We start from the raw sequence: 14567 nt of genomic DNA, 5'->3' as shown, positions 1-14567 counted from the left end.
CAAAAAAAAAAGAAAAAGTCCAAATAGTTATGTTCTAGGATAGTACTATACCAAATAAACAATGAACGTTGAGATTAAGCCAAAGATATACCGGGGGTGAATTCTTTTGTTTTCTCCGTCTTGAATTCTTGATGGACTTCTCAAGGGCAGAGCCGAGCCTCTTACTCTTTGGTTGCAAATCCAGCTTTCTTTGCATAGGTCACATAAAAGTCATGCGCCATCTGTAACTGAGCAAACCGCATTTCAACTCTTGGTATCTCGTCTTCTTGTAGGTTACTATGATCTGGTAACTGTATTTTATATTAATCCGAAAGAAAAATTAAATACTATTAGTTATCAAATCAAACATGAACATTATGACTACACAAAAGTAAGCTATTCTACAATATCTCATCACCAAGCTCCTTCTCTTCACTTCCAACATCTGTAACATCCGACAACTGTGTGGCCTAAAATTCCAAAACAAACAGAGTAACCAAAAGGAGGAAGATCCTTATCAAAACTCATTTCAATAAAATCTCTAAAACAATCACCGAAAACACATCAACAGCTACAAATCCAGCTAAGAGAATTATTTTTTCATTTCATGTATTATTTAATTAATTTTTCCCTTTATTTGTTTTTTTTATTCTATGAAAATCATGAGAAATTATTTACTCCATTTTGGCTATTATTTAAGGGCTTTAATCACCCTTTAGTGGCTTCTTTTTTCACTCCATAAACAAAATTATTTTAATGTATATTTACATACACACTCTTTTCTTCGGATGCAGGAAGAACATAAACACATCATTCATTATAAACCACTCAAATAACTTCATAATTAGTTAATCTATGCAAATTCAGCATAAACATAACCATATAATCCCATAAGCATGAAAAATATTAAAATAACATGTAAGAAGTATATGAGCATATAACTAAAAAATATGCAGTGAGCATATAACCATATCATTACATGATTACAACACTCATATAAGCATTCCATGGTTAGCATGTTGCAAATACAAGTAGCATTCACTTCAATTCAGTAAACAAATTTAGCCACTGCATCACCCTATGGTTATCTATTTTATATACTTGCATGATCATCATGTAGGGATAATATACGCACACTTTAGATAAAAATGAATTCATATAAGCATACCAAAAAATTAAATTATGATATCCCATCATCCATATAAGCACATAAGTCCCAGATAGAATGATTAGCAAATAAAGATGCCATTTAACATGAAGACAGCTACATTCATATAAAAAAACACGTACGAAAATATGCTTCCTGGATATAATCATATAAACATGCAATAATTAATTAATTTCATCTAATCCTCAATGCATGTAATGATACCATTAAATATAAAACAAACATAAATTTCTTTGTATCTCAACTCATTGATTACACTTGCATGTTTCAATAACCATACAATTAAAGAACACATTTACATTGTGACTAAACATAAAAATTACACTCAAAATAAACATCCATGGCAGAATTTGAGGATCCTAATTGCTCACCTTGTTCGACTTGTGACCGTGGCCTGCGACATCACCGGCTAAATTTTCTAGTTCGTCTGATAAATTTTCTGAAATGTCAGAGGCTACACAAACTAACGGTTCAACTATATTGACCTCCATTAATGAATTTTGGCAAGGTGATGTGCATAAAGAAGGACCCTCGCTTGAAACACGTTCTTCTTGCGATTCTGCCATTTTGAAGGAGTCAAAACCGGGTACGTTCTATGCGGAGGAGAGGGCGGCGCTGGTTGTGGACTGTTCGATGGTAGACGAAGAAGAAAGCTAACCAAAGGGACGCAGTGCTGGGCAGTGGACTGCTATGGGAGCTGGAAAGATACGTATGGGGCAGCCGCTTGATCAAGGAGGAGATGACGCGGGGAGAGAGATTCTCGTTCTAACCTAATTATTTGATTTGTTTCTATAATTAAGAGTAATTCTATTAATTTCAAATTTCAAATAAAAGATAATATAAAATTAATTAATAACCTATCATTTATTTTCAATTTCAATTAAACCCCCATTGTATGTATTGTACAGTAAGTCTATTGTTTCCTCATACTTTTCCAACCATAAAACATACAAGGTATTTATAGGAACACTCATTAACTACTGTATATCATAAATACTTTTAAATATTAATTAATATAAAAATTATATTAAATTTTTTAATTTTGATAAATATAAATCAATTTAAAATTTTTTTCTGTGTTTTTAAAAACATTTTTAATTTTTAATTTTTAAAACTATAAACATAAGGGCAAAAAACCTTATTAAGCCATGGGAGTGGAGAATTTACGGAAATCAGCCAAATTGAATTCGTAGACACCATTCTACCAGAACGACTTATTATGTAATTCGAAACGATTAGAATCGAATTAAGATCACATGTAGTTCGAAATTACTTAACTCGAATTACATGCATGCAAGATCACCTCGTAGTTCGAAACAACTTGTCACGAATTAGCTTTGAGTAATTCGAATTAAGTAAACTCGAATTACTAAGATTGGCTGAATGTGTGCATAATTCGAAACATGTTGTTTCGAATTAGTGAGGTTTTTTAATTCGAAATCAATTGATTCGAATTATATGTGTATAATGCGAAATTAGTTGATTCGAATTACAATGAACCGGAGCTCTATATATATATGCTGTGAACTCAGGTTGCTCTCAACAGAGAGGAGAGATGGCCACTGAGGATAGTTTTCTAGTGCTGGTACACCACAGAGGCACGGTTAAGAGGAAAACTCGGTCTGGCGTGAAGTTCACTAATAAAGATCCCCTATGTATTATTGTGAGGCCAACAACCACCTACGATGATCTCGTTAGCTCTGTGCTGGAGAAGCTTGGTCTGGTAGGAGTTAAAAGGGTTAAGAAATTTTTTTACCGCATCCCAACGACGGTGCTCCATGATACTGTGAAGTATGATTGTTTCACGATCGGGAGTGATGAGGATTTGCAGGTCATGTTTCTTTGTCTTAGGCAGTTTCCCGAGGTAAGGACACCAGAGCTGTTGGCAAAGTTGGTTGACGTGGTATCTAGCTCCGGCGGTTCGAACCGGATTCCCAATGCTATAGCCACGGTTGCCGGCTCGAGCTCGAGACCTGCGGTTGCTTCGTCATCCGTTCCTGTGTATGAGCGACCGATTCAGCCTGTTGCCTCCCCATCGTTTGCTGTTGATCTCAGCGGCAATGTTGGGGACGAGGTTCGAGATGGGGAACATTTTCCGGCCGAACAGCAGTGTCCTACACCGGTTGGTGTTGGCGAGGGTTTGTCTGATGATCCAGATGACGACGATGTCGAGCCGGATAGGATCGCTGATGAGAGCGGCGATGATCTTGGAACTACTGATCCGAGAAGAGCTACAGGTGGATCTAGTTCTGGCACACAGCAGTACCCACCACATTTTTCATCGTTGGACCTGGATGCAATGAGGCAGGACGATAATCCTTGGCAGGCCGTTGGATTTGGAGCTAGAGATATGGAAGGGTCTGCAGGTATGACGGAGTTCCAGGTTGGCCAACAATTTTCGGATAAAGACGAGGCGCTGTTGAGTGTGAAGACTTACATCATCCGCCGAGGGGTCCAGTACAAGGTCGTTGAGTCTGACTACCGCAGGTATGTGGGAAAGTGTTCTGAGTTTGGGAATGGGTGCACATGGTTGATTCGGTTGAGTCTTCGACAGCGGAAGGGCATCTGGGAAGTGAAGCGATACAACGGACCGCATACATGTCTCGCCACGTCCATCTCCAGCGACCATAGGAGTTTGGACTACCATGTGATAGCGACATTCATTATGCCAATGGTTAGGGCTGATGCATCCGTCAACATCAAGGTGCTTCAAAATGCCACGGCCGCACACTTCGGGTTCAGGCCTACGTACAGGAGGGTGTGGATGGCGAAGCAGAAGGCCGTTGCCATCATCTATGGGGATTGGGATGAGTCATACAACGAGCTCCCTCGGTGGGTGTTAGGAGTTCAGCTAACCATGCCTGGCACTGTAGCTGTCCTCAGGACTTCCCCTGTCCTAGTTGGGGGACAGGTGGACGATTCTCAGGCTTATTTTCATAGGCTGTTCTGGACTTTCCCTCCTTGTATCGAGGCATTCCGTCATTGCAGGCCGTTGGTGAGTATTGACGGCACCCATCTATATGACAAGTACGGGGGAACATTGCTAATCGCCATTGCGCAGGACGGAAACTCCAACATACTCCTGGTGGCCTTTGCACTAGTTGAGGGTGAGAATGCTGAGTCATGGTCTTTCTTTCTCTCCCACCTCCGTGAGCACGTGACACCTCAGCCGAGTCTGTTAGTTATTTCAGATAGGCATAACGGCATCAAGGCAGCGCTCGAGGCTCCTGATGGGGGATGGCTACCTCCGGCTGTATACCGGGCGTTCAGCATTCGACACGTTGCAGCAAATTTCGCACTAACGTTCAAGGGAAAAGATGCCCGGAGGCTTCTCGTTAATGCCGCATATGCGAAGACCGAAGTGGAGTTCGACTACTGGTTTGACATTCTGCGCTCCAAGAATCCGGCAATGTGTGACTGGGCGAACCGAATTGAGTATTCCTTATGGACCCAGTACTGTGATGAGGGTCGAAGATTCGGGCACATGACGACCAACATTTTTGAGTGTGTGAATTCAATCCTGAAGGGGGTAAGGAACCTCCCTGTGTGCTCGCTTGTGAAGGCCACATACGGAAGGCTGGCTGAGCTATTTGTCCGTAAGGGGAGGGAGGCCGAGGCTCAGATGCGTACGGGACAACAATTCAGTCAATACCTAATAAAGTGTATTGAGGCCAACCTGAAGACAGCCAGGTGCTTCACGGTCACCGTTTATGATAGGGATAACTCGGAGTACACCGTGGCAGAGACGACTCCGACGGGTTCATTCTCACTTGGTACCTACAGGGTCTCACTAGGGTCCCAGACTTGTGATTGTGGATACTTCCAAGCACTTCATTTCCCGTGTCCTCACGCATTGGCATGCTGTGCTTATTCACGTCTTACTTGGCAGCCCTACGTCCACCAGGTCTATCGCCTTAGTTCCGTTTTTGGTGTCTATAAGATGGGATTTACACCTCCGATTCCGGAGGGTTTCTGGCCACCGTATGCCGGGCCTACCGTTATACCGGATCCGAACATGAGGCGTGCGAAGGAGGGTCGTCCAAGGTCCACACGCATTCGCACCAACATGGATGATGCAGATCCAAACTGGCCAAAGAGATGTGGCCTCTGCAGGCAGCCAGGACACACTCGTCGGAGTTGTCCGCAGGCCGGACGACCCACTGGGACTGCTGGGAATGAGTAGGAGCGTCGGTGCGTCTTTTTTTATTTATTTTATTATCAGCAGCTGTATTTTTCTCCAGTTATCAAGCAGTGTTCTAAGTGAAACTGAGTTGTGATTTTTAAGTGATGAAACTTGTAACTCGCACCACAGATGTTTGTTGAATCTCTTTCTAATTACGGAGTAAACTTACTTTAACAAAGTACACAGGATCTCATGGGATGACTGATAATACATAACATAACATCAAATTTAAATGCTGGATAAAGAAATACATTAACGAAACCATACATAACAATGATAACCAACAACGAAGGTACATAACATAAACATAACAGAAACGACATACACCTGTATCCCTAAATCATCTAAAGAGGTGTGATCCGGTGAAACAACGGCGTGGAACCCTCGTCCTCTGAGGTCTCCGAATCAGTGGCTCCTCATCCTCAATCGAGTCGTCGTCGTCATCAGGAGTATCCTCTGCGGTATCCCTGTGCGGGATAAGTACCGGTCTGGATGATGACGGGCCGGCAACTGAATGTGACCCCTGAGTATGTGCGGATGCTGGCGTCCCACCCAGGGCAAAAGTCTGGACCGGAGGCACCGTGGCAGGCTCGTTCAGATCTACATCCAACGGTGCCTGTGTCCCTGTCGTCTGAACCCGTCCACGTGCAGCCTCATCCTCCTGCATGATGGTCCGGATGTCCTCTCCTCACTCACTCACCTACTAATTCAAATTAATACATCTCGAACTACCCTATTTTAATTCGATAGTACTAGACTCGAATTACTAACAAATTTTTATCCTAATTCAATGCTTATTGACTCGAATTATGTGTGAAAAACTGAATGAGTAATTCGAGTTTGCTCAATTCGAATTACGTGCTAACCTAATTCGAATCCTATTGTTTCGAATTATATAAATATGGTATCTAGTAGAATGTTGTAGCAAAATTTTATTTGGCGGATTTAAGTAAAAAAGAACTCCACTTGACTCATTTCAGTTTTTTGCCCTAAACAATAAATATATGAACTTTTTTATTTACCAAACACGCAAAAGGAAGTTTATTTCTATTGTTTGGTATTATACAATGTAAAAAGAACAGTGCCACCATATACTCAAAGAAAGATTTTATATTTTTTGAACTCGCATTCAGCCAAGCCAATTTACACCACCCCAAAAATCGAAAACGGGTAATTAATTTAAAACTTATTAATATATTTTGAACTAATTTTTAAAATAGAGATAAAATTGAAAATAATCCATATATACTAAATTAAAATTCTAAAATAATAAATATAAGACTTAGCTAAAAATTTTCTCTTGAATGCATTAGCTTGAGGATAAATGGCTAGCCGGATTGGCCAGAAAGATAAAGCACGTGACTTTTATTTTAGGGAAAAAGACAGATAGGTCCCTGACTTTTCAAACTTTTGACAAATACATCCCTGACAAAATTTAAATACAAAAAAGTCCTTGACTTTAATAAACGGAGGACAATTTAGTCCTTCCGTCTATTTGCCTCTCATACACATAACGGAACTTGCTGACGTGGCTGAAACGGTGTACAGGTGTCCGTTACGGTGCCACGGTGGAAGGGAAAAAAAGTTCGAAGGACAAATAAGTCCTTGACGTCATTTTACAAATAAAGTTCAAAGGACAAATATGTCCTTGAATTTTTTTTTTCATTATACTTCTATTATGCTTCTATTATGAGAATTTAGTTTATAAAATTAGGCTAATTTTTTTTTTGTATGAAAAAAATATTGGTGTTTTTGTTGAAAATGGGAGAATGTGGTGTAATTATAGATGGGTGGATTTTTTTTGTGGGATGTCAACACGTGGGGGCATGGTGAACACGTGGCATGATTCTGGCCAACATGTGGGGGACGTGTTGAACACGTGGCAGCATCTTAGCCAACACGTGGGGCGTGTTGAATAATTTCCCACAATATTGTAATACACTTCAAATGTCAATATTCAACCAAAACACCAATTTTCTTTCCATATTAAAAATAATTTCTGATAAAATTATGCTTGTATTTTGAAATCTAGTTAACTTGTTTTATTCTACAATTTAAATTATTTGTATTAAAATTGTAGAAATTGGGCTTGTTATGTTTCTACTCTTTTTCTTAAATTGCATTAGTTTAGTTTTAGTGCATTTGTGTATTATATTAGAATTTGTTAAATTGCATTAGTTCAGTTTTCATCATACCAGGGGCATTAGTTAGCATCAATTCATTTATGCATCAAGTTAGTATTAGTTCATTTGTGCATCATTCATGTATTAAGTTAGCATTAGTGCATTTGTGTATTATATTAGAAATAGTATTTTTATGTATAATAACATTACGAGAATATATTTTTTTAAAATTATAGTTCACTTTGTTCTAACAGTATAAATTATGCATGACACAAAAGATTTATAAAATCAAACTACTTTTACAAAAAAGTCGTAAGTTGACAAAAGTTTCTGACTAAGAAGACCAAGATATCTGCAGATAAAAAATTAAATAATAAGATTTTTAGTTATTATTTTTATATGAAAAAGTCTAATTTTTTATTAGTAATTAATTTTAACATTCGTTATCTAAAATTTAAAATAATTTAATGTGTATAATTTTACATTTAAAATATTTTAATTGTAAAAAAATATCGAATGACATATTTTGATTTGTCAAATTACTAATATAAAATATAATTATATATAGAGTAAAAATAGTAGAGAGAAATATAAAAATGGAGAGAGGTAGATGAGAGAATTTAGGAAATGAGTTTATTAATTTTGAAAAAAAAAATTCTCAAGGACCTATTTGTCCTTCGAACTTTATTTGTAAAATGACGTCAAGGACTTATTTGTCCTTCGAACTTTTTTCCCCTTCCAACGTGGCACCGTAACGGACACCTGGACACCGTTTCAGCCACGTCAGCCAGTTCCGTTAGGTGTATGAGAGGCAAATAGACGGAAGGACTAAATTGTCCTCCGTTTGTTAAAGTCAGGGACTTTTTTGTATTTAAATTTTGTCAGGAATGTATTTGTCAAAAGTTTGAAAAAGTCAGGACCTATTTGTCTTTTTCCTTTTATTTTATTTTGACAGCAACACGACCTTGTTAACATGAAATATCTTGAGAGATTATTAGGCACACCGGCGACTGAATTCATTCGTCAGTGACGACAACATCAAATAAATGTGATCCCGGAAGAAAGAAGATCCGAAAATGCTTGAGGTACGTATATTCCTTAATTTTGTTTTTATTCAATTTAATTCACAGTATACTGAATTAGTAACTATAATAATTAACCAAGTTTATTTATTTATTTATTTTTATTAGAAACAAGCCATTATAAATTTATAAAATAATATATATTATATTAATATTATTAGAAAAATATTAAAATAGTCATTGAAAATTATATCAAACTAAAATAATTTCGAAACATATAAATGATAAACAAATTTTAAAAAATTTAAAAACATAATGAAAATAATCAGATATTAGAATTATATTTTTTTAAAATAAAAATTTAGTGATCAAATTTTTTTAAGAAAAAAAAATTCCAAAAAATTTAGTGATCGAATTTTTTTAAGAAAAAAAAATTCCACACCAACCAAAAATGGAATTAGATAAAATATTATAGGAGAACAAAAAATATTTATATAATAAATTAAAATTAAAATAAAATTTTAAAAAAAATTAAACTAAAATTTATATATAATTTACAAATAAAAAATTAAAATAATGGCATCGTGCTTTTTCTATCGCCTAACTCCGTCTCTGACACCAACTCTTCAGATTGGTTTCTCCTTGAATCATCCGACAACTTAAGAAATAATTTATTATTTATTACGTATTTTCATATTTTTTATAAATTTATTTATCGTCCTATTTTAGATTTTTTTTCAATGATACGAAGTTTTAGATACTCATTTTAACAGATTATTCTTTAAAAAATATTATATTGAGGTTGTTTCTTAATCACAGAAAAATTCAAACATATACCTTAAATTGAAAAACATGTCAGAATCGAAAGATTTTTTCTGTAACCAAATCCTGGCAGAAGGGGCCACAACATACTCTTTGCTTCATTATTTTAATAACAATTTCCTATATAAGTGATGTGGAGAATTTGTCTCCCGTTAAGTTGTATTAGAATTTAAATTTCAAGAGTGAAACATATAAAATCTAAATCTTAATATTAGAATAATTATTTGTATATCTAGTGAAATAAATATTTGATATATCTATTATTTATATTGTTTAATATTTTTATTATCTATCTGTATTTTTTTATATTTTAACATCGTAATTTTGTGTTTTTTAAAAGAATTTTGTTAAGTAGACAATAATTTTTGTAAACAATGTGAATAATATGTTATAAAATTAGTCTAATAAAGTAAAAACACACTACACCCTAAATTACCTATCTAAATTTTAATATTAGGATAACCATCCGCATATCTAGTGAATTGAACATCCAATATATCCATTATTCACATTGTTTAGTATTTTTATTGTCTACCTATACTTTTTCTTTTTTAAAATTATAGAAAATACACAAATTAAAGTGTCCGATTTCTGTACCTCAAATTTTTTAATTTTTTAACACAAATCGTACGGTCCGATTTGTGTACCTCTATAAATTAGACGATCTAATTTCTATACCTCTAATAAATTAGATGGTCTAATTTTTATTTTTTTAATTAAATAATTTTACAATTAAAAATAATATTTTAACTATTCATATTTTAAAAAAAATATCATTATCACTCTAATATTAAATATAAAAAGTTCGTGAGTGTAGTGAGTGAGCGTGTAATGTAAGAAAAAACAAGAATAATTCTATAGTGTTTATAAATTTTGTGTTTACATTATGTAAGCGTGAAGGTTGAAACTTGTAAGATAAAATTCAGCATCACGGACAAGAAAGAGACATAACAGTCCAAGATTCCAAACTGAACTGGTACAATTATATAATATGCAAAATGATAAAGTGAATCTAAAGCTATAATAATGTAGGCACGTGGGCTGACTGGCTGAGTACCATATAGTCATATACCAATCAATTTCTTATCCTATAGTAGAGGACTCACACGCCAAACAAATGTTTTCGGAAAAAGAAATGTAAACTGGTTATAATTGTTCTTGACTAGTATTATTGCTTAGAGAAATATTTTTCTTAAGAAGAAGTATAAATAGACAATGAAAATATTAAACAATATAAATAATAGATATATTAAATGTTTATTTTATTAGTATACAGATAATTATTTTAATATTAAAATTTAAAAAATAATTTAAAAAATAATTTTTTTTATTTTATTAAATTAATTTTAAAATATATTATTTATATTATTTACAAAAATTATTATCACCTAACAAAATCGCATACACTCCACCACCAGAAAAAAAAAACTCGCTACACCAAATGTATATATTGCCAGCTGTAAATCTTCAAATGCAACATTATTTTGCTGTTTTCTAAATTTCAAAGATTACCTCAAGGCAGAAGTTCTATTATTTGCCATGATAAATTTTCGAAAATTACTTTAAATAATATTTGTATAAAATTTAAACAAAATTTAAAATGTTTGAAATATTTTAAAAGATTCTAAAATTGCTTTGAATGTCTTAAAAAATTTTTTAAAAAGCTCTTGAATGTTTTAGAGCATTCTAATTAAAAATGTTGGCTAGCTGTGGGAAACTCTCGACCATAAAGAGACTTTGGAAAAAAATTAAGTGAGAGAACATAAGATGAGAAGATACCACATCTAATTCAAACTCTTAACGTTATAAACTCCTTACTCTTCCTTACTTTCTTTGATGTGGGACTAATTTCAACATTTCTCACACTTGCAACACTAACAATCTCTTTCTCAAGTGTGAGCCTCCACATCAAATATCAACTCCCCTCTAGGTCTTCCACCACATATGAGTATTCGTCCAAGTAAGTTAATGAGTCTCTCATATTATAAACTCCCCACTCTTCCTTGCTTTCTTTGATGTGGGACTAGTAATTCCTCACACTTGCAACATTAACAATCTCCTCTTCAAGTGTGAGCCTCCACATCAAGTACCAACTCTTTTCTAGCTCATCCACCACGAATATTCGTCCATCACACCGCCGCACTACACCGCGGGACACGCCGCTCGAACCACCTCTGCCGGAAAGACTTTCGATGCTTCACCTTGAATACTCTTTAAACCAGACCGATTAACCATCGGCTCTAATACCACTTGTTGGGCCACCGTGGGGAGCTCTCGACTACCGGGAAGATTTTGAGGAGGAATCAAGCGAGAGAACATAAGATGAGAAGACACCACATCCAACTAAGGTTTTGAGTTGGATGTGGTGTCTTTTCATCTTATATTCTCTCACTTGATTCCTTCCCGAAATTTTTCCGGTGATCGAAAAGTATTCACCTTTAGCCCAACAAAGAAGATGTAGATGTGTGTAAAATACTCCACAAGTGTGTAAAGTGGTATAGAGGAATTTTGAAATGTTTGGAGAAATGTAGATAGACTATTTATAAAGATGATAATTTTAAATTTGGGTGTATAAATCATTTGTAATAAATATTTGTGTATGTAATGATGGAGTATTTTTTTTTCCACCAAAACTTTTTTTTATCTTCTGTTCTTAATTTTTTTGGTTAAGTGTTAAAAGATTAGATTAACTTAGTTTCAATTTAAAAGGGTGAGTAAATCCAAATGTTAACACAGCTAAATGTATGTTGAAGACCTTATTAATTAACATATTTTATTTTTCTAAGTGGAACTCGTTATATATTTGCAAATTTCAATTGACAGTTGGTATTTGACAATTACATGGTGCGATTCTAAGGATACAAATTTTATTCCAGACCAGTAAGAGCCTGTATATAAATAATGGGGCAAAAAACGTATTTAAGCCATGGGAGTGAAAAATTTACCGAAATCAGCCAAACTGAATTTTTAGACACCATTCAACCAGAACCAAATTTTTATATAATTCGAATCTAATCGACTCGAATTATACTCTCATGTAGTTCGAAATAAGTTAATTCGAATTACATGGAAGGAATAGCATCAAGTAATTCGAAACAATATGTTACGAATTATAAAAGAGTAATTCGAATTAAGTTAATTCGAATTACTATGATAGGCTGAAATAGCACATAATTCGAAAGATATTGATTCGAATTATTGAGCAATTGTAATTCGAATCCAATTGATTCGAATTATATATATATAGTGCGAATTTAGTTGATTCGAATTACAATGAGCCGGAGCTGTATATATATGTTGTGAACTCATGTTGCTCTCAACAAAGAGGTGAGATAGCTAGTGAGGATAGTTTCCTAGTGCAGGTACATCACAGATGGTCGATTAAGAGAAAAACTCGGTCCGGCGTGAAGTTCACTGATAAGGATCCCCTATGTATTATCGTGAGGCCAACAACCACCTACGATACTCTTGTTAGCTCTGTGCTGGAGAAGCTTGGTCTCGAAGGAGTTAAAAGGGTAAAGAAGTTTTTCTATCACATTCCAACAACGGTGCTCCATGACACCGTGAAGTATGATTCTTTCACGATCGGTAGTGATGAGGACTTGCAGGTTATGTTTATTTGTCGTAGGCAGTTTCCCGAGGTAAAGACACCAGAGTTGTTGGCAAAGTTGGTTGATGTGGTATCTAGCTCGGGTGGTTCGAATCGGAATGCCAATACTATAGCCGCGGTTGCCGGCTCGAGATCGAGACCTGCGGTTGCTTCATCCTCCCTTCCTGTGTATGAGCCACCGATGCAGCCTGTTGCCTCCTCTTCGTTTGCCATTGATCTGAGCGGCAATGTTGGAGACGAGGTTCGATATGGGGAACATGTTCCCACCGAAGTGCATTGTCCTACACCCGCTGGTGTTGTTGAGGATTTGTTTGATGATCCAGATGATGATGACGTCGAGCCGGATATGATCGCTGATGAGAGCGGCGATGATCTTGGGACTACTGATCCGAGAAGGGCTATAGGTGGATCTAGTTCTGGCACACAGCAGTACCCACCCTATTTTTCATCGTTGGACCTGGATGCCATGCGGCAGGACGAAAATACTGTGCAGGCCTCTGGATTTTGCGCTAGAGATATGGAAGGGTCTGCCGGTATGACCGAGTTCCAGCTTGGCCAACAATTTCAGGATAAAGATGAGGCGCTGTTGAGTGTGAAGACGTACAGCATCCGCCGAGGGGTCCAGTACAAGGTCGTTGAGTCTGACTACCGCAGGTATATGGGAAAGTGTTCTGAGTTTGGGAATGGGTGCGCATGGTTGATTCGGTTGAGTCTCCTAGAGCGGAAGGGGATCTGGGAAGTGAAGCGGTACAACGGACCGCATACCTGTCTCGCCACCTCCATCTCCAGCGACCATAGGAGTCTGGACTACCATGTGATAGCGACATTCATTATGCCGATGGTTAGGGCTGATGCCGCCGTCAACATCAAGGTGCTTCAAAATGCCACGGCCGCACACTTTGGGTTCAGGCCAACGTACAGGAGGGTATGGATGGCGAAGCAGAAGGCCGTTGCCGTCATATATGGGGACTAGGATGAGTCGTACAACGAGCTCCCTAGGTGGGTTTTAGGAGTTCAGCTGACGATGCCTGGCACTGTAGCCGTCCTCAGGACTTGCCCTGTTCGAGTTGGGGGACAGCATGATGAGTCTCAGGCTTATTTTCATAGGCTGTTCTGGACTTTCCCCCCTTGTATCGAGGGATTCCGTCATTGCAAGCCGTTAGTGAGTATTGACGGCACCCATCTATATGGCAAGTATGGGGGAACGTTGCTAGTCGCGATTGCACAGGACGGAAACTCCAACATACTCCCTGTGGCATTTGCACTAGTTGAGGGTGAGAATGCTGAGTCATGGTCTTTCCTTCTTTCCCACCTCCGTGAGCACGTGACACCTCAGTCGGGTCTGTTAGTTATTTCAGATAGGCATAACGGCATCAAGGCAGCCATCGAGGCTCCCGATGGGGGATGGCTACCTCCAGCTGCATACCGGGCGTTCTACATTCGACACGTTGCAGCGAATTTTGCCCTGACCTTCTAGGGAAAAGATGCCTAGAGGCTTCTTGTTAACGCAGCATATGCGAAGACCGAAGTGGAGTTCGACTACTGGTTTGACATTCTGCGCTCTGAGAATCCGACAATGTGTGACTGGGCGAACCGAATTGAGTATTTGTTGTGGACACAGTACTGTGATGAGGGTCGGAGATTCTTACACATGACGACT

The 14567-nt window shown here is 37.0% G+C and overlaps 2 protein-coding genes across 2 annotated transcripts in view; both read left to right on the top strand.

Annotated features, from left to right (window-relative positions):
* The first annotated feature begins 12198 nt into the window (after positions 1-12198).
* LOC107480580 (uncharacterized) lies at positions 12199-13880 on the top strand. Its single transcript, XM_052258461.1, has 2 exons — positions 12199-12212; positions 12623-13880. Exons 1-2 carry the CDS (start codon positions 12199-12201, stop codon positions 13878-13880), a joined length of 1272 nt encoding a protein of 423 aa, XP_052114421.1.
* Positions 13881-14483: 603 nt separating this feature from the next.
* The window catches only part of LOC127745589 (uncharacterized), a 1038-nt gene continuing 954 nt past the window's right edge, over positions 14484-14567 (top strand). Inside the window, exon 1 of the mRNA XM_052258460.1 lies at positions 14484-14527. Coding sequence (XP_052114420.1) covers positions 14484-14527 — 44 coding nt within the window. The remainder of the gene's footprint in view (positions 14528-14567) is intronic.

This window comes from Arachis duranensis, chromosome 3, assembly GCF_000817695.3.
Source record: "Arachis duranensis cultivar V14167 chromosome 3, aradu.V14167.gnm2.J7QH, whole genome shotgun sequence".
Taxonomy (NCBI): Eukaryota; Viridiplantae; Streptophyta; class Magnoliopsida; order Fabales; family Fabaceae; genus Arachis; species Arachis duranensis.
The sequence above is the reverse complement of the archived record's forward strand: the minus strand, read 5'-3'. Positions and strand labels throughout refer to the sequence as shown.